The sequence below is a fragment of the Macaca thibetana genome, chromosome 2 (assembly GCF_024542745.1).
Source record: "Macaca thibetana thibetana isolate TM-01 chromosome 2, ASM2454274v1, whole genome shotgun sequence".
Lineage (NCBI taxonomy): Eukaryota > Metazoa > Chordata > Mammalia > Primates > Cercopithecidae > Macaca > Macaca thibetana.
In genome coordinates this window covers 15589381-15614739 of record NC_065579.1, presented here as the reverse complement: position 1 = coordinate 15614739, position 25359 = coordinate 15589381, and the positions used below count along the sequence as shown (strand labels likewise).

Here is a 25359-nt window from a genome sequence, read left to right as displayed (position 1 = left end):
TCTAATCCAGTAAATACTGAGTGGGGCCTAAGAATCTGCATTTCTAACAAGTTTCCAGAGATGCTGATGCCACTGGTACAGAGGCCACACTGAAAACCACTCCATGGCTGGATGTGGTGGCTCATGCCTGCAAACCCAGCACTTTGGGAGCCGAGGCAGGAAGATCACTTGAGCCCAGGAGTTCAAGACCAGCCTGGGCGATCAAGTGAGATCCCATCTCTATCTGTTTTTAAATTCCAAAAAAAAAAAAAAATTAACAGCAAATTAAACAAAAAAAAAGAAAACCACTGCATTAGACATTTATTACACTAAGCCATACACTAAGAATGTGAAGATCCTTATATCAACCTTGTTGTCCTCTAAGAGCTCATAAATTGGAAGGGGATAACAAATAGGAAACAGTTTCAAGATACTGTCATTAGGACTACACCAGAGATATGCAACAAATCAGGAAGTCAGCCCAGAGGGAAGAGCCTGGTTTTGCTTGGAAGTCAGAAGTCTTTGCAGAAAAGGTAACAATTAAGCCAAATCTTGTATGGTTAATGAACCATGGAGAGTTTGTCATTCCAGGAAGTAAGAACACAGGAGAAAACCACGTACAGAGACCCAGAAGCAAAGAAGTGTCCTTCTAGGAAGGACAAATAATTTGAATGCATGAAATTTAGGATGTGAAGGGGAAAGGAAACAAAAGGTGAAAACAAACAGAGGCCAGATCATGAAGGGCATCTTATACCAGGCTGACAAGGTCAAACTATTCTGAAAATGAGGAACCACTGGCACAGTTTAGGTACTTTAGAAAGACTACTATGGAAAAGTGTGGAAGAATGACTGACAAGAATAAGTTAAGGAGTAAAGAGACTAGACAACAGACTATTAATGGAGTCCTAGCAAAAAATGAGGTAGTTCTGATCTAAGGTATGGAGGCAGAGACAACTATACTCAAAGGCTGTTTTGGTTGGGAGTTGGCAGAGAAAAGGCAGACACAGAAGTCAGAGAAGACTGCCTGGCTATAACTTCAGAAACACCATCCTCTTTTCCAGCTGCCTCTGAAGTGTTTGGTCCTAAGTCTTTTTGCAGACTGCTCTTCTATCCCTACCCAACATTTGTTACCTAGGGTTCGTTCCTCAGTCCTCTGCTCTTCTCACTGTATATGTAATTCCCAGAGGCTCTGCAAATCCCTGACTTCAATTCCACCTAAAATCTGGTGACCCCACAGACTTCCTTCAAGGATCAGCTTCTCCTGAACTGCTTACTAGTCATTACTACTGGATGTCCCATGAATACCTCACATTTCAATATGCACAAAGCATTATCATCATCTTGCCACTTCCCCCAAAACATTGACTTACATAATTAATATAAGAGTCCAACCTCAAAGCCTTTATATCCACTATTCCCTCCACTTAGAACAAAGTTCCTTCAGATATCTGCATGCTGCCTAAACTCCTTTTTGCCTTCCCTCAAATATCACCTCCTCAGGTAGGCCTCCCTGACCACCTCCATTCATTCATTCCTTCTTACAAACAACCATTTACTATTCATTCATTCATTCATTTTAGAGACAGGCCTCACTCTGTTACCTTTCTTCATTCATTCATTCATTTTTAAAACAGGGTCTCGCTACGTTGCCCAGGCTGGTCTCAAACTCCTGGCCTCAAGCATTCCTCCCGCTTAGCCTCCCAAGCACTGGGATTACAAGCATGAGTCACTGAGACCTCCACCTTTTCTTCCCCCATCTCATTTACAATTACAACCTCCCAACATTCTTTATTTCTTGTTTTATTTTTTTCCACTGAACATACTGTTACTATGTATTTTACTTAGTCTCCCCCAACCTCAAAAGCAAGCCCCAGAAAAACAGGCGTTTCTATTTTGTTCACTGCTGCATCCCTAGTACCTAAAAAGTACATGTGACAAACGTGCCTATAAACTCTGCTCCTTTCACAGCAAAATGTATACTTTGTTGTTGTTGTTGTTGAGATGGAGTCTCCCTCTCTTGCCAGGCTGGAGTACAGGGGCGCAATCTTGGCTCACTGCAACCTCCGCCTCCCAGATTCAAGTAATTCTCCTGCCTCAGCCTCCTGAGTAGCTGGGACTACAGGCACACCCACCATGCCCAGCTAGTTTTTGTATTTTTAGTAGAGACCGGGTTTCACCACGTTGGCCAGGATCTCTTGATCTCGTGATCTGCCTGCCTCAGCTTCTCAAAGTGCTGGTGAGAGGTGACAATGTGCTCGCAGCCCTCACTCTTCAGCACCTCTTCAGCATCGGCGTCCACTCTGGCGGCGCCTGAGGAGCCCTTCAGCCCACCACTGCACTGTGGGAGCCCCTCTCTGGGCTGGCCGAGGCTGGAGCCAGCTCTCTCTGCTTGTGGGGAGGTGTGGAGGGAGAGAAGCCGGCGGAACCGGGGCTGTAGGCGGAGCTCACAGGCCACCACGAGTTCCCGCAGGTGCGGGCTCCGGGCCCCACACTCGGTGCGGCCAGCCGGCACCACCAGCCCAGGACAGTGAGGGGCTTAGCACCAGGGCCCAGTTGTGGTGGGTGCACCAGATCCCCCAGCAGTGCTCACCTGCCAGCGCTGTGCTCGAGTTCTCGCCGGGCCTCTGCTGCCTCCCTGCGGGGCAGGGTTCGGGACCTAAAGCCCACCATGCCCCAACCGCCCCCACACGGTGGGCTCCCTTGCAGTCCGAGCCTCCCTGAGAAGCGCCTCCACCTCCTCCGCAGAGCTCAGTCCCATCAACCGCCCAGGGGCTGAGGAGTGCAGGCACATGGCACATGATGGGCTTGCAGCTTGGCCTGCAGCCCTGGTGGGGGAGACACTGGGTGAAGCCAGCTGAGCTCCTGAGTCTAGTGGGGAACTTGGAGAACCTTTATGTCTAGCTAACGGACTGTAAATGCACCAATCAGTACTCTGTATCTAGCTAACCTGGTGGGGACTTGGAGAACTTTTATGTCCAGCTAAAGGATTGTAAACACACCAATCAGCACTCTGTGTCTAGCTCAGGGTTTGTAAATACACCAATCAGCACTCTGTATCTAGCTAATCTAGTGGGGACTTGGAGAACTTTTCTGTCTACCACTCTGTGTCTAGCTAAAGGATTGTAAACGCACCAATCAACACTCTGCGTCTAGCTCAGGGTTTGTAAATACACCAATCAGTACTTTGTATCTAGCTAACCTAGTGGGGACTTGGAGAACTTTTATGTCTAGCTAGAGGATTGTAAATGCACCAATCAGTACTCTGTGTCTAGCTCAGGGATTGTAAACACACCAATCAGCACTCTGTCAAAATGGACCAATCAGCTCTCTGTAAAATAGACTAACCAGCTCTCTGTAAAATAGACCAATCAGCTCTCTGTAAAATGGACCAATCAGCAGGATATCGGTGGGGTCGGATAAGGGAATAAAAGCAGGATGCCCCAGACAGCGGTGGCAACCCGCTCAGAACCCCTTCCACACTGTGGAAGCTTCGTTCTTTCGCTCTTTGCAATAAATCTTGCTGCTGCTCACTCTTTGGGTCCACACCGCCTTTATGAGCCGTAACACTCACCAGGAAGATCTGCAGCTTCACTCCTGAAGCCAGCGAGACCACAAACCCACCGGGAAGAACGAACAACTCCAGACACACCGCCTTTAAGAGCTGTAACACTCACTGCAAAGGTCTGCAGCTTCACCCCTGTCGGCGAGACCACGAACCCACTAGAAGGAAGAAGCTCCAGACACATCTGACCGTCTGAAGGAACAAACTCCGGACACACCATCTTTAAGAACTGTAACACTCACCGCGAGGGTCCGCGGCTTCATTCTTGAAGTCAGCGAGACCAAGAACCCACCAATTCCAGACATACTGGGATTACAGGCATAAGCCACAGCACCCAGCCTAAAATGTATACTTCTAAGCCTCCTACAGAGCAGCCACTGACACATCTTGTCTCAAACAACAAAAAGTGCTATTGGCTGGGCATGGACCTCAGCATTTTGGAAGGCCAAGGCAAGAGGATCACTTGAACCCAGCAGCTCAGGGCCCGTCTAGTCAAGATAGGGAGATCCTCTATCTACAAAAAAAAAAAAAAAAGAAAAATTGGCCAGGTGTGGTGGTGCACACCTGTGGTCCCAGCTACTCAGGAGGCTGAGGTGGGAGGATAGCTCAGGCATGGGAGAATCAAAGCTGCAGTAAGCTGTGATCATGCCACTACACTCCAGCCTGGGAAGCAGAGTGAGACACTTATATCAAAAACAAAAACAAAAAACCAAAACCAAACCATAAAAAAGTGCTATCAATTCAGTTGCAGCCAAAAATTGATCTGTTTCACAAATCCTTGAATGCAGGATACAAATTTTGTCCCCTTACCTACTTTGAGATTATTTTAAAACTATATTATATATTAACGAGTTTGAAATGCAAAGGCCTGAAAAACTAGGACAGAAAAAGGATGAAGTCAACATGTTTCCATACAATAAAAATTAAAGACTAGAATTATGTCCCTTTGCCCATACCTTAGTCAAATGGAGCCACTAGTGTTCCCACTTCCCTCTCTACAGAAGCAGCAAGCAGCATACAGCAGTGAACACTTACAGAGTGCCTATCTGCAAGAGTATCCTGCCAACAATAACTAACACAACAACTCTGAGGGGTGTGATTATCTCCCATCTGGCAGGTAGGATACTGAGGCTCAGTTAAGTACCTTATCCAAGTTCACACAGGTAGGAAATGACAGAGCTAGGTCTAAATTCATAGGAATTTAATGCCAAGGCACACTCTTCCTAATACTCAACAGTGCTGATGTCTTTAGAGACCATTAAAGCAAGACTGTTTGGCAGCCGTGGTGGCTCAGGGCTATTGTCCTGGTGCATAAGAGGGCAAGGCTAGGCATTTGAGGCCAGCCTGGGCAACACAGAAATCTCTAATCTATGTAACAACAACAACGACGACAACAAAGACTGTTTTTATATTTTGTATCATGACTCACTGAAGAAAACAGTTATCTCCACTTCCAAGAGTCACTGCTATTTTCAGAAGAGAAAGAAAAATGAATTAATGCATTCTTCTCTGTGGACTTCCTCTGAGTGACAGGTGGATATGTTCCTAGTCTTCTGAATCTAACTTGAAGTACCAGAAGTTTGTTTTACTATGCTGATAGTTTTTTCTCTGCTAGAATTTTAAATGACAGCTACTCCTCTTAACATTCAGTACTTTGTAATGTGTTTTAAGTAAACTTTACAACATAAAATTTGAAAAAGGAAAGAGCATATGGTCAAATAAACGTAGTATGTTAAACATGGTAGTTTCAGATTATTTCCCCACCCTGTGATTTCAAAATTTCTCACTTCTTGTAACAAATTAGAAATGGTCACATTGAGAATCAATAACATTTCATAAACACAGCATTTTGGGGCTACAAGGAACTGTAATAAATTCCCGCTTCTTACAAATGGGGAAACTGAGGCCAAGGCTATAGTCACAAAGATTGGTGGTAGCATAGAATATTCCATGCCTCCGAAGAGAATTCAGGTCAACCTCTGCAAGGGTACAACTCCCTTTAGCTCTTAGGGTAAACAGAATAAGGAAAAAACAAAAACTTATTTCCAAGAATATTCTGACCACCTCACACAGTGCTTTGGCAGGAAGAAGGTTCTTAAAATGTTTCAGGAAGCATTTTATTTATTGAAACAAAATCTTTCTGGGAGCAAAATTTCTATCAACCACTCTTCCTCCTCTCTCACTTATCAACTTTAATAACATCTGGTAATTGAAATTTTTGATTTTTTTTTTTTTTTTTTTTGAGTCTCACTTTGTCACCCAGGATGAAGTGCAATGGTGCAATCTTGGCTCACTGCAACCTCCGCCTCCCGGGTTAAAGCGACTCTCCTGCCTCAGACTCTCAAGCAGCTGGGACTACAGGTGCACGCCACCATGCCTGGCTACTTTTTGTGGTTGTAGTAGAGACGGGGTTTCACCATGTTGCCCAGGCGGTCTCGAACTCCTGGCCTCAAGTGATCCGCCCACCTCAGCCTCCCAAAGTGCTGGGATTATGGCATGAGCCATCTCATCAGGTCCTGGTAATTGAAAATTGAACATTCATGTTTTATAAACATTTTAAGGCCACTTCTTCTTTTCATACATCTTAAGCTTCAATTCAAAATCCTCTTAAGACCCCTCAGGGGATTATGTAGCTTTCACTTTCTTTACACCTAAATGCAGTCTGACATAATTTGTCTTGATGGCAAATGCAACATTTGAAAACAGATCTGTTTTATAAAAGGTCTAAAAAGCTAAAGAAGACAAAGATTCTGTAAACAAAATCCCATTTTTTATCTCCTATTTTCCAGGAATCTGATCTGAGGTATCTGCAAAGATGCAGTCTTGTTCTAGGGTTATACACATCTTCCAATTATATTGTTTGTTAAACTGTTTTTCTCTTTTTATGTCTTTAGGCACAAAGCTTAACACACGGCCTCCTCCCAGTTCTCTTCTCCTCATTCTATTAACACACCACTTAAAAGTGAGCATTCAGTAAGTATATACCACCCCCCAATCCATTCCCATCCTGCAGCTGAGTGATCTTCCTGAACCAATCTCATCATGCCACTCTCCCTCTTAAGACCCTTCATCAGGGCATTCTAGTTGACGATACATATGCTGAAGTATTTAGAGGAAAGTGCACTGATATCTGCAACTTACTTCGAAATGCATTTTTAAAAAATGGGTAATAGAACAGGACACATGAGATAAAGCAAATGTAATTAAATGTTAATGGTAGAATCTAGGTTGAGATATATGAGTATTAACTGTAAAATCCCTTCAACTTTTCTGTATGTTTGGAATTTTCATAAGATGTGAGAAAAAAACCTGTCAGGTCTTCCTACTGTTCTTACAGGTAAAGGGCAAAATGTAAAGGTCAACATTCTTACAAAAAGCTCCCTTATCTTTCCTGCTCATTGCTCACTGTGTCCCCTACCAACATGCTAGGCTCTAGACACACAATTTCTTTCAGGAACTTCTAGTCAGAGGCCTCATTCTCTCCCAACTCTACACCTTCACATATGCCATCACTCCTCTTGGAATACTCTTCCCTTCCCCTCACCTGGGAGAACGCTATCTTCTTCTGGTCTCGAGGAAGCTTTCTTTGACTCCACGTGTTTGGTTAAGTGCCCTCTCTGTGCTCTGAATAGCCCACTGCAGACTTCTAGCACACTGTACTGCAGAGGGTCATCTTATACATGTGTTTCCTCCAGCAGTCTATAAGTGTGTCAGGTCTGCCCCTCATTCAACGAGTAACAGTCAGCAAGATATAAAGTCTTTGCTTTTAAGGAGATTGCTTGCTCACCAAAAACAGAAACTACATCTTATGTATAGCCTTTTCACCAACCTTCATATTCTTTTTGTTGCTTTGTGGGTTTCTTGTTTCTTTGTTTTGAGACAGGGTCTCATTATGTCACCCAAGCTGGGGTACAGTGTGCAATTATGGCTCACTGCAGCCTCAACCTCCCGGGCTCAAGCAATCACCCCACCTCAGCTTGAGTAATCAGGACTACAGGGGTGTGCCACCATGCCTGGCTAATTTTTTAATTTTTTGTAGAGATGCGGTCTCCCTATGTTAACCAGGCTGGTCTTGAACTCAAGCAATCCTCCCACTTCAATCTCCCAAAATGTTATGATTACAGTCATGAGCCAGGGCATCTGGCCCAAACTTTCCTATTTCTTGATTCCAACCACAGTCTCTATTTTCATAATATACTTCATAAATATGCTTTTCCTGGCCATTTATCACATTCATTAGTCATATATATAAAACTCAAATGGCCACCTCTCATCAATAACAGATCAACTAATAGTGTAAGCTCATAATACATTCCTCCTTCACTAACTTAGGAAAACTTTTTCTAGCCATTGGACCGAGGGTTAGTCCTTAGCTGCCTTGCCACAACCAAGCTGCACAATGTTTGAAGATACTAAAAACTCCATCATGAACCCTCTTCTCTTTATTCACCTATACAATTAGAAGGATAAAACATTCTAAAGTTCAGGATGCCTGCCCTTTGACATTGATATGTTTAAAAATCATGCTTGGCTGGGCACGGTGGCTTAGGCCTGTAATTCTAACACTCTGGGAGGCCGAGGCGGGTGGATCACCTGAGGTCAGAAGTTTGAGACCAGCCTGGCCAACATGGCAAAACCCTAGCTCTATTAAAAATACAAAAAAAAGGCCGGGCGCGGTGGCTCAAGCCTGTAATCTCAGCACTTTGGGAGGCCGAGACGGGCGGATCACGAAGTCAGGAGATCGCGACCATCCTGGCTAACCCCGTGAAACCCTGTCTCTACTAAAAAAATACAAAAAAAACTAGCCGGCTGAGGTGGCGGGCGCCTGTAGTCCTAGCTACTCAGGAGGCTGAGGCAGGAGAATGGCATAAACCCAGGAGGCAGAGCTTGCAGTGAGCTGAGATCCGGCCACTGCACTCCAGCCTGGGCAACAGAGCAAGACTCCGTCTCAAAAAAAAAAAAATACAAAAAAAAAAAAACATTAGCTGGGCATGGTAGTGGGCACTTTGTAATCCCAGCTACCTGGGAGGCTGAGGCAGGAGAATCGCTTGAATCGGGAGGCGGAGGTTGCAGTGAGTCGAGATTGTGCCACTGCACTCCAGCCTGGGCAATGAGAGCAAGACTCTGTCTCAAAAAAAGAAATAAAAATAAAATAAATAATAAAAATTTAAAAATGCTTAATGACAAGCAATTTAAAAAATTAAGTCACCAAATTATAAGTTATTGTTTGGAGAAAACAACACACCTAATAGCTCCAGTAAAATAAAACAAAAAAAAATTTACCTTATTCTACACCATTATTCTACACCTTTAAAGTGGCAAGTATAGAAAAGGGGTTTCAAACAATGCTTGAAATAATCCAGCTACTTATCTTCAGTTCCTTGGCCTTCAGCTGGCAGTGAAACAGACACATCAGTTGTAAGACTGCCAGCCAAATAGTTAATGATGTGTAAACATACAATTACACAAGTAGAGTTCCTGTTCAAAGACTGGATGAAAGCCCTTCCATAAAAAACCCTTTAGGTGATGATGCTAAAATTACTTTCTGAAGATTTTATCTAAATTTGCAAGTTTATATACTAGATTTTCCTAAAGAGGGCATATTTAAAAAAACAAATCATTTCATTACAGCCTGAGCAACATGGCAAAACCCCATCTCTACAAAAAAATACAAAGATTAGGTGGGCATGGTGGCACACACCTATAGCCCCAGTTACTCGGGAGGCTGAGGTGGGAGGATCACCTGACCCCAGGAGGCTGAGGCTGTAGTGAGCTGTGATTGCACCACTGCTCTCCAGCCTGGGCAACAGAGCCAAGACTCTGTCTCAAACAACAACAACAAAAATTTCATAAAAGCAATACTATTATAATAAAGCTATTTTCATGTCTACATGCAGGTGCTAGAAAACGTTTTCTGTAAAGCACTAGACAGCAAATATTTTAAGCTTCTCAGGCCACATAGGTCTCTGTTACACATTTTTGTTTTATTCCTCCATCTCTTTAAAAATGTAAAAAACAAAAAAAAAAACTCCTCAAATTCCATACATGGTCACCAAAACAGTACAGGGTTATACTGTTTTATCCCCCTGACAGATCTCTAACTCAACAATAGAACTTAATCTCCATCAACTTTATAATAACAATTAACAGGGGGCTGGGTACGGTGGCTCACGCCTGTAATCCCAGCACTTTGGGAGGCCTAGGTGGGCTGATCACCTGAGGTTGGGAGTTTGAGTCCAGCCTGACCAACATGGAGAAACCCTGTCTCTACTAAAAATACAAAATTAGCCGGGCGTGGTGGTGCATGCCTGTAATCCCAGCTACTTAGGAGGGCTGAGGCAGGAGAATCGCTTGAACCCAGGAGGCAGAGGCTGCAGTGAGCCGAGATTGTGGAGGCAGAGGCTGCGACGAGCCAAGATCGTGCCACTGCACTCGAGCCTGGGCAACAAGAGCGCAACTCCGTCTCAAAAAATAATAACAATTAACAGATTAGAACTGTGAAGACTTAGAAATGTGACTTCTAACTGCAACACTGTCATTATTGATTGTGCAAACCTGGTCAGATAATTCCATTTGTTCCCCAACTTCTAAATGGAGGAGAGTAAGATCAGACCATCTCTATAGTGATGGATTTAAAATGCTTTACTATTATCATCCATTACTACTTCTTTTTTTTAAAGACAGGGTCGCGCTGTGTTGCCCAGGCTAGTCTTGAGCTTCTAGGCTTCAACAATCCTCCCACCTGAATTTCCCGAGTAACTTGCACTACAGGTACTGTGCCCAGATTCATCCATTACTTCTTGATCAGTAATATGCTAGAAATAAAATTAATATATATGTATATATATGCGTATTATATATGTGTATGTGTGTATATATGTGTGTATACATGTGTGTGTATATATACGTGTATATACATGTGTTTGTGTGTGTGTGTATATATATAGTTTCTGTGTGTGTGTGTGTGTGTGCGCGCGTGTGTGAGACAGACAGGGCAACTCTGTTGCCCAGGCTGGAGTGCAGTGGCAAGATCTCAGTTCACTGCAGCCTCGATCTCCTAGGCTCAGGTGATCCTCCCACCTCAGCCTCCTGAGTAGCTGAGACTACAGGTGCATCCACCATGCCTGGTTGATTTTTGTATTTTTTTGTAGAGCAGGATTTCACCATGCTGCCCAGGCTGGTCTCAAAGTCCTGAGTTCAAGTGATCTGTCCACCCTGGCCTCCCAAAATGCTGAGATTATAGGCATGTGCCACCATGCCCGGCCCAACTCCTTTGTATCTTATATCAGCAATATAAGATACAATAAAAACATATATCTATAAAACAATAAAAAATAACAATATAACAATAAAATATATAACAATATATATAAAACAATAAAAACAGGAATTGTGAAAAATGAGTAGTCAAAGCAAAACAATTAAGAACACATAATACATTAATGATAATAGCTATCTTGAACACTTCCCAAGTATGCATGCCACTGTTTGACATGGTCCCCAGCATCATGATCATCAGGAGACAGGGAATTCTAATCTGCTATATCCCTTCCTTATCCAATTGAGATATCAACATTGTAAAGCTGACATTTTTGATTTGGCCTTATATGACATAAATTATCCTATTTTATCTGAAAGCTCTGGTGAGAAGAGTCATGAGGGGTCTTCACTGAACTACTTGTGGCATACATCTTCTGCATGGCCTTCCACAGGTTATCTGGAGGACCCAGGTAAGGTGAGGGACTTTTGGTGTGCTCCCCATCTCCTAGAGGGCATCATCCTCCCTCACATTGGTAGCTAAGAGTAGGGAGAGACTATTAACCAAATGCAGGACACAGACAAAGTGACTGTAAATAAACATTTATGCATGCCTATTTATGACTACATCCCTCCAACATGTCAAGGAGTGCCTGTAGAGCAAAAAGACAAACCCAATTTTGAATTCCAGCTCAAGGCGAGGAGTGGTGGCTTACACCTATAATCCCAGCACTTACAGAGGCCGAGGCAGGTGGATCAACTGAGGTCAGGAGTTCAAGACCAGCCTGGCCAACAATGTGAAACCCCATCTCCACTAAAAATACAAAAATTAGCCAAGTGTGGTGGCATGCCTGTAGTCCCAGCTGCTCCGGAGGCTGAGGCAGGAGAATGCTTGAACCAGGGAGACAGGGGTTGCAGTGAGCCGAGATCGTGCCACTGCACTCCAGCCTGAGCAACAGAGTAAGACTCCATCTCAAAAAATAAATAAAATGAATTCCAGTTCAGTTGTGTAACCTGGGGCTTAAAACCCTTTCCTGTAAAACAGTAAACATGCTACATAATACGGCACCTAGCAGAACACTCAACACAAGTCACAGACGCAATACATGATAGTTCCTATCCCTGCAGCTGGCCAAAGCTCCACCTTTGATCATTCAGCAATTTACATTACATTAAAAAAAATAGAACTTATCCTTAATCATTTTCCTTACTCCCACAGGCTGTCTAGATATGAATTAAAAATAACATTTAGTTGGCTGGGCACAGTGGCTCACGCCCGTAATCCCAGCACTTTGGGAGGATGAGGCGGGCAGATCACCTGAGATCGGGAGTTCGAGACCAGCCTGACCAACATGGAGAAACCCCCGCCTGCTAAAAATACAAAATTAGCCAGATGTGGTGGCTCATGCCTGTAATTCCAGCTACTCAGGAGGCTGAGGCAGAAGAATCGCTTGAACCAGGGAGGCGGAGGTTGCAGTGGGCCAAGATCGCACCATTGCACTCCAGCCTGGGCAACAAGAGCAAAACTCCGTTTCAAAAAAAAAAAAAACAAAAACAAAGAAAACATTTAGTTTAATCCAATAAATATTTACCGAGATCAGTAAATGCTAACCACAGTGGTTGATTACAATGACTATTAATAGTTCCCATGCCCTAGGAGGTCAAAGGCACACTAAAGCAATGGTTCTTAATCAAATATGGTATGTATTCTACAATTAAATCATCTTTATATTAAGATGCAAATTTTTAACCTACTAGATAGCCAAAGATTAAAATGAATAATACTTAGTATTGGCAATGGTGCTAAACAAACAAGTACTCTCACATACTGATGGTAAAAATGCGGGCACGGTGGCTCATACCTGTAACCCCAGCACTTTGGGAGGCCGAGGTAGGCGGATCACAAGGTCAGGAGATTGAGACCATCCTGGTTAACACGGCGAAACCCCGTCTCTACTAAAAAATGCGAAATATTAGCCCGGCATGGTGGCACACGCCGGTAGTCCCAGCTACTCGGGAGGCTGAGGCAGGAGAACTGCTTGAACCCAGGAGGCGGAGGCTGCAGTGAGCTGAGATAGCACCACTGCACTCCAGCCTGGGCGACAGAGCAAGACTTTGTCTCAAAAAAAAAAAAAAAAATAGTAAAATAGTACAATTTTCCTAGAAGACTGACAATACTTATGCAGAAAGATTTAGAAGACCTAACAATTCCACTTCTGGGAACTTATCCCAACGAAAGAAAATACTGGGCAAGTGGAAAATGAGGTATAACAATAATAATCTGTCCATTATAATACCAATCCATTATAATTATGGTATAGCTATATATACTATTCAGTCAATAAGAAACATAAAGCCGTATCTATTCACATGAAAAAAACTCATGTTACACGAAGTGAACCATGGTACATGAAGTTAAAAAAAATCTGACTGCAAAAGAGTAATATAATATAAATCATGAGTTTATTTTTCAGAAAAAAATATTCACATAGAGAAAATGAACACGACCTGGTATGTTAATAGATGCTCATACCTATAACCCTAGCACTTTGAGGCCAAGAACAGAGGCTCATTTGAGCACAGGAGTTTGAGACCAGGCTGGGCAACATAGTGAGACTCCCATCTTTCCAAAAAATAGCCAAGTATGGTGTCATGTAGTACCAGCTACTCAGGAGGCTAAGGCAGGAAAATCACTTGAGCCCAGGAATTGGAGGCTGCAGTAAGCTGTTATTACACTATCATCGCGCTCCAGCCTGGGGAACACAGCAAAACTTTCTCTCTAAAAAATAAAAAATAAATAAATAAGAAAAAATGAACACTTACCTCTAAGTGGTAGGATCATGCATTATTTTCATGTTCTTTCTTTCTTTTGGGACACGGTCCCGCTCTGTCACCCAGGCTGGAGTGCAGTGGTGTGATCACAGCTCACTACAACCTTGGACTCCTGGGCTCAAATGAACCTTCTGCCTCAGCCTCCCAAGTAGCTGGGACAAAAGACATGTGCCACCACACCAGTTATTTTTTAAATTTTTTTTGTAGAGGCAGAGTCCTGCTGTACTACCCAGGCTGGTCTCAAGCCATGCCCCCACCTTGGCCTCCCAAAGTGCTGAGATTGCAGGCAGGAGCCAGTGAGCATGGCTATTTTCACTTTATCTTCTTACCTTTTTCTTTTCTTTCTCTGGCAAGAAACATGCATTACTTTCATCATTTAAAATAGTGATTTCCAATTGTGAGAGGAAAGTGTTTTAGACATAATTTCTTTTGGTTCTTTTAATCCCATGATGTATGAAATAATGTATGAAATAATCTCAGTTTACAGGTCAAGGGGTTCTAATTTGTCCACAACTCCACCGCTTCAAAGGATAGGGAGGCTGACTCAAAGATCTTGCGGCTTTTGTCAGGGCTCCTTCCACCATACCTAAACTGCCTCGGCCCTCTTCTCTGGGTTTTAGGCCCTTTTCACAGGTTGTTTTCCTCTCCACCCTACTTAGCAAAATTGTACTCAGATACCACCTTTTCCAAATGCTCATCATCACTGGCCATCAGAGAAATGCAAATCAAAACCACAATGAGATCCCATCTCACACCAGTTAGAATGGCGATCATTAAAAAGTCAGGAAACAACAGGTGCTGGAGAGGATGTGGAGAAATAGGAACACTTTTACACTGTGGGTGGGATTGTAAACTGGTTCAACCATTGTGGAAAACGGTATGGCGATTCCTCAAGGATCTAGAACTAGAAATACCATATGATCCAGCCATCCCATTACTGGGTATATACCCAAAGGATTATAAATCATGCTGCTATAAAGACACACGCACACGTATGTTTATTGCGGCACTATTCACAATAGCAAAGACTTGGAATCAACCCAAATGTCCATCAGTGACGGACTGGATTAAGAAAATGTGGCACATATACACCATGGAATACTATGCAGCCATAAAAAAGGATGAGTTCGTGTCCTTTGTAGGGACATGGATGCAGCTGGAAACCATCATTCTCAGCAAACTAGCGCAAGAACAGAAAACCAAACACTGCATGTTCTCACTCATAGGTGGGAATTGAACAATGAGATCACTTGGACTCTGGAAGGGGAACATCACACACCGGGGCCTATTATGGGGGGGAGGGTGAGGGACGGCATTGGGAGTTATACCTGATGTAAATGACGAGTTGATGGGTGCAGCACACCAACATGGCACAAGTATACATATGTAACAAACCTGCACATTGTGCACATGTACCTAGAACTTAAAGTATAATAAAAAATAAAATAAAATAAATAAGGAAGCATACCACAGGGGGAAAAAAAAAAAAAGACTTTTGGTCAGGTGAGATAAAAACTCAGAAAATAAAAAAATACCACCTTTTCCACAAAATATTTTGTGACCTATTTAGCAATCATTTCATACTGGCATACTTGATCTTTACTACTTTGAGTCTCTTCCCCACGGGAGTTTATAAGCTCCTGGAGGGCAGGAGCTGAGTCTCAGTCATCCTGTTTACCCCAGATGATTCAGTAAAGCATTTTATATGTGACATGTCTCCAATAAATGTTTGGTGAAAAAAAGAATAAAATGATAATCTGGGGAGTCTTTCTAATAGCCACTGTCTTGATTTTACACATGAAGCAAATAAGGCCCAAAAATGTTAGTCCATGGTCACTTACTTTTTTTTTTTTTTGAGATGGATTCTTGCTCTGTCACCCAGGCTGGAGCGCAATGGCATGATCTCGGCTCACTGCAACCTCCACCTCCTGAGTTCAAGCAATTCTCCCTGCCTCCACCTCTCGAGTGGCTGGGATTACAGGCGCCCACAACCACACCTGGCTAATTTTTCTATTTTTAGTAGAAACGGGGTTTCACCATGTTGGCCAGGCTGGTGTCGAACTCATGACCTCAAGTAATCTGCCTGTCTTGGCCTCCCAAAGTGCTAGAATTAGAGGCCTGAGCCACCACGCCCGGCCACTTACTTATTAGTGACAGGGTCCCACACTAAATTTTGGACTTCTCTTTTCCTATTTCAAGACTCCTTTCTGTTTTATATTTTCTAAGTGCTTTTGCTGACATTCTCTCTCACATGGATTTCACACCAACTGAATTACTGCTCCAGCCTATATCTGTGATTCGCCAGTTCTGTTTTCTGCTTTTGACAGTAGCACTGGGGGAAATATTATATGAAGTCCTCTTAACAATTCTTAAACCTGTGCTCAAACTATACCTAACTGGAATAACAATGATACTTTAAGTAAAGACTGTTCATCATTTGTTCAACACATATTCATTAGGCACCTATTATGTGCCACACACCATATCCCATTAACCAGAAATCTCTATTAACTGGCACCTGTGCTTACTGATAAAACTGACGCCAATAATCACCTAACACAGCCAAGAGCTGTGCGTCATACCTATAATCCCAGTGATTCAGGAGACAGGTGGGAGGATCACTTTAGCCCAGGAGTTCGGGACCAGCCTGGGCAACATAGTAAATCCCTGTCTCTAGAAAAATATAAACAATTTTTAAAATTAGCCAACATGGTGGGAATACATGCCTGCATTCCCAGTTACTCAAGAGGCTGAGGCAGGAAGATCACTTGAGCCCAGGAGTTTGAGACTGCAATAAGTTATGATTGTGCCAGTGTACTACAGCCTAGGTGACAAGGCGAGACCACGTCTCTAAATAAATAAACAAACTAACACAGAGGTTCACAAACTTCAGGCCACAGGCCAAAACTGGCCTGCTGCCTGTTTTTGTAAATAAAGTTTTACTGAAACAAGGCTGTATCCATTCATTTACATATTATCCATGGCTGTTTTGGAACTACAAGAGCAGAACTGAGTTGTTGCAACAGAGACCATGTGACTTACAAAGCCTAAACTATTTACAATCTGGCCCTTGACAGAAAAGTTTGCTGACCCTATTATAAGATGCCAATATGCCATCTTACTCTCAAAACACTTTATATTTGGTGTATTTTTAGTAGCCGTAACATATAATAAACATGTAATAATTTCATGTTAATTCTTTGAAAAAATTCAATATCATATATATGGTAACAGTCTATTCCTTGCATATTCCCATAACCAGTCATGCCAGAAAACAGCATAACTCATGGAACCTTGATGATCTTTAATCCTAGCTCCTCCACAAATCAATAGTTTCAGACTGAACACTCTCATTATTTTTATAATCAGTCCTCACATAGAAAACCATACACTCCCTTGCCAGTTACAAGTTACTTCTCTGCACAGATCTCTGAATTCCACTGTGTATATCTTTAGGTTTCCTACAATAGCTCAAGCATAATAGAGTTTTATTCCTGAAGGGGGGAAAAAAGACTTTCACATGTACTTACTGATGATGTTCAGCATTTTGTGGGACTTTTCTGCTGCATATTACCGCGGACTAATAACTTCAGGGAACAATATAGCGACTTTACATTTCTTTCCTGGGGGGAATTAAATGGCCCACATCTATATTAATTAATTAAAACCCAATTTCAATGTGCCTTAAAACATTTCTTTAAAAATATTCAATAACTCAGGCCGGGCGCGGTGGCTCAAGCCTGTAATCCCAGCACTTTGGGAGGCCGAGACAGGCGGATCACGAGGTCAGGAGATCGAGACCATCCTGGCTAACACCGTGAAACCCCGTCTCTACTAAAAATACAAAAAACTAGCCGGGCGAGGTGGCGGGCGCCTGTAGTCCCAGCTACTCCGGAGGCTGAGGCAGGAGAATGGCCTAAACCCGGGAGGCAGAGCTTGCAGTGAGCTGAGATCCGGCCACTGTACTCCAGCCCGGGCTACAGAGCAAGACTCCGTCTCAAAAAAAAAAAAAAAAAAAAAAAAAATATTCAATAACTCACAAGATTAAAACAAGAAAATTTATAAAATGTCAGATCAAACAAGGCTTTGGAGATCACTAAATTCAAATAGTCTAATTTACAGATGAGAAAGATGAGGCTTATATGACTTGACAAAGGACCAGCTAGTTTTCATTAATTCACACCGCAAATCAAAAAGTTATACTGAAGTCCTATCTAAAAACCAGGCACTGTGCTTGGGACCAGGGTTACATATGTTATCTTTGTTGACAATGAATTCAATTAATCTAAGTAAGTGATATTGTTTGCACTAAAAGATACACACCCAGAAGAATCAGATAAAATTCCTTAAAAACTGCTAAGCATCGCTTACTTACAAGGGAAGCTCTTTTCCTTGAGGGAGATTGTATAGATTAAGAGTACTAGGGCCGGGCGCGGTGGCTCAAGCCTGTAATCCCAGCACTTTAGGAGGCCGAGACGGGCGGATCACGAGGTCAGGAGATCGAGACCATCCTGGCTAACATGGTGAAACCCCGTCTCTACTAAAAAATACAAAAAAACTAGCCGGGTGAGGTGGCGGGCGCCTGTAGTCCCAGCTACTCAGGAGGCTGAGGCAGGAGAATGGCGTGAACCCGGGAGGCGGAGCTTGCAGTGAGCTGAGATCCGGCCACTGCACTCCAGCCTGGGCGACAGAGCGAGACTCCATCTCAAAAAAAAAAAAAAAAAAAAAAAAAAAGAGTACTAGCTCTGGGAGCCAGGCTGCACACTTTTTTTTTTTTTTTTTTTGAGACAGTTTCACTCTTGTCACCCAGGCTGGAGTGCAATGGTGCGATCTCGGCTCACTGCAACCTTTGCCTCCCCAGTTCAAGCGATTCTCCTGCCTCAGTCTCCTGAGTAGCTGGGACTACAGGAGCCCACCACTATGTCCAGCTAATTTTTGTATTTTTAGTAGAGATGGGATTTCACCATATTATTGGCCAGGTTGGTCTCAAACTCCTGACCTCAGGTGATCCACCCCCTGAGCCTCTCAAAGTGTTGGGATTACAAGCAGGAGCCACACGGTCGGCCTCAGGCTGCAAAATTTTGAATACTGATTTTGCCTCCTGGCTATGTAACCCTAGGACAATTTACTTAACATTTCTGTGTCTGGCAGGGTGTGGTAGCTCACCCCAGTAATCCCAATACTTTGGGAGGCTCAGGTGAGAGGAGAACTGCTTGAGCCCAGAGTTCAAGACCAGCCTGGGCAACACAGTGAGACCTCATCTCTCCAAAAAGTACAAAAATTAGCTAGGAGTGGTGACATGCACCTGTAGTCCCAGCTACTTAGGAGGCTGAGGCAGGGGGATGGTTTGAGCCCAGGAGGCAGAGGTTGCAGTGAGCCGAGATTATACCACTATGCTCCAGCCTGAGTGACAAAGTAAGACCCTGCCTCAAAAACAAAACACAAATTCTGTGTCTGTTTCCTGATCTTTAAGGGGACAGAGTACATAAACAATCCTTACATGACTAGTACCTGTAAGTGCTCTATGTTAGGTATTATTAATTATTATTTTCCTTAGGGAGTTTTCTTATCAAAACATGGGAAAGTAATCAATATGGAGAAACTGCCTTTAAAGGCAGCTATTAAAATACAAATATGCCCGGCAAGGTGGCTCACGCCTATAATCCCAGCACTTTGGGAGGCCAAGGCGGGCAAATCACCTGAGGTCGGGAGTTGGAGGCCAGCCTGACCAACATGGAGAAACTGTCTCTACTAAAAATACAAAATTAGCTTGGTGTGGTGGCACATGCCTGTAATCCCAGTTACACAGGAGGCTGAGGCAGGAGAATTGCTTGAACCTAGGAGGCGGAGGTTGCAGTAAGCCGAAATCATGCCATTGCACTCCAGCCAGGATAACTCCATCTCAAAACAAACAAACAAACAAACAAAAAATATAATCAATTGTATTAAAAGTAATTAAATATAAAAGGTAAAAAAGAAAATGTAGGCCGGGCACGGTGGCTCAAACCTGTAATCCCAGCACTTTGGGAGGCCGAGACGGGTGGATCACGAGGTCAGGAGATCAAGACCATCCTGGTGAACATGGTGAAACCCTGTCTCTACTAAAAAATACAAAAAACTAGCCGGGCGAGGTGGTGGCGCCTGTAGTCCCAGCTACTCGGGAGGCTGAGGCAGGAGAATGGCGGGAACCCGGGAGGCGGAGCTTGCAGTGAGCTGAGATCCGGCCACTGCACTCCAGCCTGGGCGACAGAGCCAGACTCAGTCTCAAAAAAAAAAAAAAGAAAATGTAGTTCTTAAAAAGGACAATTTAGAAGTTAGAATCTACTTAAAATACATGCGCAAGAAGTCCTACCTTTATTAAAAACAAATCTTACTGAAATCCATTCTCAAAACCTTTCAAGAAAGAAGAGTTAATATCATAGACTTTCTGGATTTCATTAGAAGTCAGGCCTAGGCAGATTAAATAATTACTTAAACACAAGTGCCATGGCGACAGCTGCATCCCAGAATCCAATAAATATGTGGATTTTCCTTTAAAATAATTACCAGTACGTTTGCTCAAAGACAGGCTTTGAGTAGAAAGAGTTTTGTACCTGGCACTCTCTCCCTTGTGGGAACTTCTATCAAGTCAGAAATCCATGCCAGAGTCACAGAACAGGGCCCTTATGTTGTGTGACCTTGGAAAATCCACTCAACAGGTCTCTACAATTCATTACCCATCTATAAATTGGTGCCCTGATCTGGGAGGAGAGAGGAGGTGAAATGAGATTTGTATTAAAATCCTTTGAGAATGGCTCTTACACATACACACATTACTAGTCATGTCCCTTTTCTCCCATCAGGTAGTAGAAGAGAGCATGTGGAAAGCTAAACTGCCATTTGTGTGTGTTGTGAGGGGAGTACTTAGGTCTATACCATTGTTCCTATTCTAGGTTGTTTCTAAAATGTAAAGCCTTGCAAAAGGCTCAGATTTGTTTTACTTTATTTATTAGTATTATTTTTTGAGACATGGTCTCACTCTGTTGCCCAGGCTGGAGTGCAATGGTGCGATCTCAGCTCACTGCAACTTCTGCCTCTGGGGCTCAAGTTGTCCCTCCACCTTAGCCTCCCTGAGTAGCTGAGACTACAGGCATGCACCATAATACCCAACTTTTTTTTTTTTTTTTTTTTTTTTTGAGACAGAGTCTTACTCTGTCACCCAGGCTGGAGTGCAATGGCACGATCTTGGCTCACTGCAACCTCTGCCTCCTGGACTCAAGCAATCCTCCTGCCTCAGCCTCCGAGTAACGTGTATGCCACCACGTCCAGCTAATTTTTGTATTTGTAGTAGAGATGGGGTTTAAACATGTTAGCTAGGCTCGTCTGGAATCCTAACTTCAGGTGATCCACCCACCTCGGCCTCCTAAAGCACAGGCAGGAGCTGCCATGCCAGGCCAATTTTTTAATTTTGTGTAGAGATGGGGTTTCAACATTATTACCCAGGCTGGTCTCCAACTCGTGAGCTCAAGCAATCCACCCCTCAGCCTCCCAAAGTGCTAGGATTACAGGCTGGGTCACTGTGCCTGGCTTTAGATTTGTTTTTTAAAATAAGAGACTCCAGAGACCACTTGCATTCATGAAAGATATATTAGGGCCAAGCATCCTCCTGCCTAGCACCTTCAAACTCATAACAAAGAAAACCACAATCCCTATTTGTATATTTCTTTCCTCCACCAGCACAGAGTGAATGCTGCCATATGTGATAGTAAAATGTTTGAAAGAAATCTTCAGGGGTATCTTAGAAGTTAACTCTATTTTTGTAACCAGTATACAAATCAGTTATTAGCTTCTTCCAAAGCTGAAAAGGACTCTGATGAAAATCCCAACAGTACTGAAAGAAAAATATTAAGTTTCAAGCTCATATTACCTGATACTAGATGGAACTTTATGAACTATTAAGTTCATAAAAAAGGAAATTTAATCTATTCTTGTATGGTGGCGTGAAGGAGGCTGGGACCTCTAAGAACACTCAGTCCCATGCACAGACCCAGTGTCAAAGGGAGGTTTTAAAAAAAAAACCATGGCACAACCTCAGTGCAAATTCGGTATACCAAAAAATGAACAAAACTGCCACTTTTGTTTTACCACAAACAGAATAATCTATGCAATATCTAATATGCAGAAATAACTGGAGGAAATGTATAAAATAAGAATAAAACTACTGAATCTTACCTTTGCCATGGCAGTGTTTCCAAATAAGTCTTACTTAAAGTAATTAAAATAGAATCGATTTCAATGAGGTCATATGATCTTAAATCCATTTTAGCTTAGTAATGAGTGGTAATTTGTTTAAATTAGTAAATTAAAAACATATTCTACAATTTTTTGCTCTTGGAGCCTAATTTATTTTTGCCCTATTAATATCACTTATCAAGGCACTAATTCAATTTTTTAAAAAGTTCTGAGCACAAATATTTTTCTAATTCAGTTTAAGATAAATATATCACTTGCAAATATTATCACTATACAAACATTAACTCATTTGATCCTCCCACAACCCTAGAGGCGGGTATTTTTATTTCCATAACAACCATTTTAAAAATGAAGAAACTGAGGTTTATAGATGTCAAGCAACTTGCTTAAGATCTTAGGGCTGGCCGGGCGCGGTGGCTCAAGCCTGTAATCCCAGCACTTTGGGAGGCCGAGACGGGCGGATCACGAGGTCAGGAGATCGAGACCATCCTGGCTAACACGGTGAAACCCTGTCTCTACTAAAAAAAAATACAAAAAACTAGCCGGGCGATGTGACGGGCGCCTGTAGTCCCAGCTACTTGGGAGGCTGAGGCAGGAGAATGGCGTAAACCCGGGAGGCGGAGCTTGCAGTGAGCTGAGATCCGGCCACTGTACTCCAGCCCCGGCGACAGAGCAAGACTCCGTCTCAAAAAAAAAAAAAAAAAAAAAAAAAAAAACAAAGATCTTAGGGCTTATATGTGATAGGACAGTGACTCAATCCAGGCTAATCTGCAGTAGGTGCTTTCAATCACATTAAAAACAAGAGTAAAAACTAATTTTTCAACTAGCTCCATGCAGCTTTAAAGAATATCAATAATCATATGTTCTTGCTTGGCAGAAGTCTATTAAAAAAGTAATTTTTTCTGTGTAAACATTCATATTTAACCATGCAGCCTATCAAGTAGCATTTGACTTCTTTGTTTCCTTTCCTGTTTTTAGATGGACATTAAAAAAAAAAAAAAGAACCTCCGGTATTGAGCCGATATCAAACACCAAAGTTTTTCAATTTAATCATCGCATAAGCCAAACTTCAGTTATCTTGCATGTATAGAACTATAGAGAGAAATTTCTCCTATAAATGATTCAGGACCTAAGCCTGCAAAAATGCGAACCTGCGAACTATTCTCCCTCAGTCCTCTATCCCCACCCCCAGAGTCACTAAAGAAACAGAATACACAACTTCCAGAGAGCCGAGGAGATACAGAACAATCAGGAGAACTGACACTGGACCATTTCTCCCTATTACATCCATTTGGCTGAAGAGACTTAACTAGAAAGGTGTGTTCTACTGTCTTTTACAGATTTCAGAATTACATGTGACAGTTAAGGTAGCTGCAACACGAGCACATTGTACCAGAGAACACTGGATCAAGAACATTTATCGCCAGGTCTTAGTTGTAGCTTCTGTCAATTATACAAAGAGTCAGCTATTAAATATTAATGGCAAGCCATTTGCGCCGGAGCTCTTGCAAAGAGTCTCCTGCTACCAATTTTTGGGATGAAAGAAAAACTGTCAATTTCTAGATAAACCCTAGGCCACCAGAATCCCTCAGATGAGCGATCGAATTCTGTCCTTCCCAGGGGAGGCTGTCAGGGCCACCCCCATATCCCGGGGAGGAGGAGGAACCTGAGGGAGGGCGGGTCCCCGTAGGTCCTGGGTCGAGGGTCTCGGGTTCCCCTTCTTGCCCAGCCTTCCGCGACAGGTCGGGCGGCGGGGCGGGGCTGGGCCGGCTGTCCGCACAAAGAGAGCCAGCGAGCTAGCCGGCGGACCAGGTACCCCGGGCCGCTGGGGGCCAGGCGGGGCGGGGCGAGGCAGGGAACTCTTACCCAGCAGTAGCACGTTCTTCCCCGCAGGGAGCTTGGAGCGCGAGCGGGTGGAGACCTCGCTGAGGATGCAGGACCTAACGGGAAGCAAGGCGTACGGTGAGGCCGGAGGCCGGAGCCGCAGCGCGGGAGGAACGGACCCGGCCTTGGCGCGCCGGGGATGGGGCTGCCGGGAACGCAGTGGCCGGGCCCGGCGCCGAGCTCCAGCGGGCACGGGATCCCAAGGCGTCCGCGCAAGGCCCGGGGAACCAGCGGGGGCTGAGGGAGGGGTGGAGTCGTTACCAAAGGTTCTGCCCGTCCTCGTCGTCGCCTGCCGCGGCGCCACCGTTGCCCGACGCTATCTCGTTGCCCAAGGGGCCGCCTGTGTAAGTCGCAGATAATCCCGGCGGAGAAGAACCGAAGGAGCCGACTCTCCCCACTGCCGCCATCTTGGTCGGGAATCACACCACTCCCGGCAAGACTAAATATGCGAGGCGGCTGAGGCGGCGGCGGTGGAGGCGGCGGGAACCCGGATATGGGGCGTTCAGCGCACGGGAGCGGGGCGGGGCCTGCGGGGGCGGGGCCCCGGGCCGGGACTGATGGAGCGAGCGAGAACAGACTGCGCGTGCGTTGCTGCCTGGCCTGCTCGGAGGGACTGAGCGTGTGCGGGCGGCGGGGTGGGCCGCTCTGCTGCAGCTCAAGTCCACTGATCTGACAGTATTGAACCGCTTGCCTTCCGTTCATCCGCGGCCCTGGACTGCAGCAGGGGGGTTGGGTGTGTCAGGTGAAAAGTGCTCCCTCCCACCCTTCCGACAGATCCCCAAACCCTGCAGCAGGCGCGGAATTCCTGCATTGTCATTGCGGGCCCACCCACTGTTCAGGCTGGGAGCGGTCCCCCGCCCACACCGGCGCTTCGCGGGCGCCTAGATAGAAATGGGTCGCCCGGCTGGTAAAGAGGCTGCCCTGCAACCCTGGGCTGGAGTATTGCTGTGGTCCTGGATTTCTGGACTTTACTTGCATTCTCAAGTGGCGAAGTGTTCCTCAACCTGGACCCACATCAGAAGCAGGTTCTCCCACCCCTAAGCAGCGGCGTGACAAAGTAATTGTTTACCCTGGAAATAGACTGTTATTTTAAAAAAATTATTGTCAGGGCTTGCTTTAATGTTCTTGATGTTTTTGTATGAGATCCTCCATGTGAGATTTGAAAAGACCCACTACGCGGGTCATCTAACCGGCCACTAGACATTAATTCCACACTTACTACGTCGAGCACAGTTGACACTGGGAATACATGGATGGCCTTATACTAGCCCTAAAATAACTTTTTTTCTATTAGAACTTTACTAGGTAAATGTATTCGAATGTCTGAACTCCATGTTTAGAAGGAGTCAATGGTTTTAAGGCTCTATCCTAGTACACACCTGTAAGAGCATTTGCTTAAAATTGCCTGACCTTTGTACGTTATCTCTATCATTTCATATTTGAAAATCACTTGCTAAAATATGACCTGATCAATGCTGTTATGCTAGTGAGAAAATCCACAACTAAAGACTATTTGCTGTATATTAGCGTTACAGTTAGAAGTCTGGAAGCCTTTGGAGGCTGGCAAATCTGAGTCCAGGTCTAGCTTTTTGAGTTTACTGGCTGTGTAACCT

At 44.0% G+C, this 25359-nt stretch overlaps 1 protein-coding gene across 1 annotated transcript in view; it reads right to left on the bottom strand.

Moving 5' to 3' along the window:
* The window catches only part of DYNC1LI1 (dynein cytoplasmic 1 light intermediate chain 1), a 354482-nt gene that overhangs the window by 24581 nt on the left and 304542 nt on the right, over positions 1–25359 (bottom strand). Inside the window, exons 2-3 of the mRNA XM_050779400.1 lie at positions 24008–24187; positions 23729–23802 (exon numbers count right to left, since the gene is read on the bottom strand). Coding sequence (XP_050635357.1) covers positions 23729–23802; positions 24008–24153 — 220 coding nt within the window. The 5' untranslated portion in view covers positions 24154–24187. The remainder of the gene's footprint in view (positions 1–23728; positions 23803–24007; positions 24188–25359) is intronic.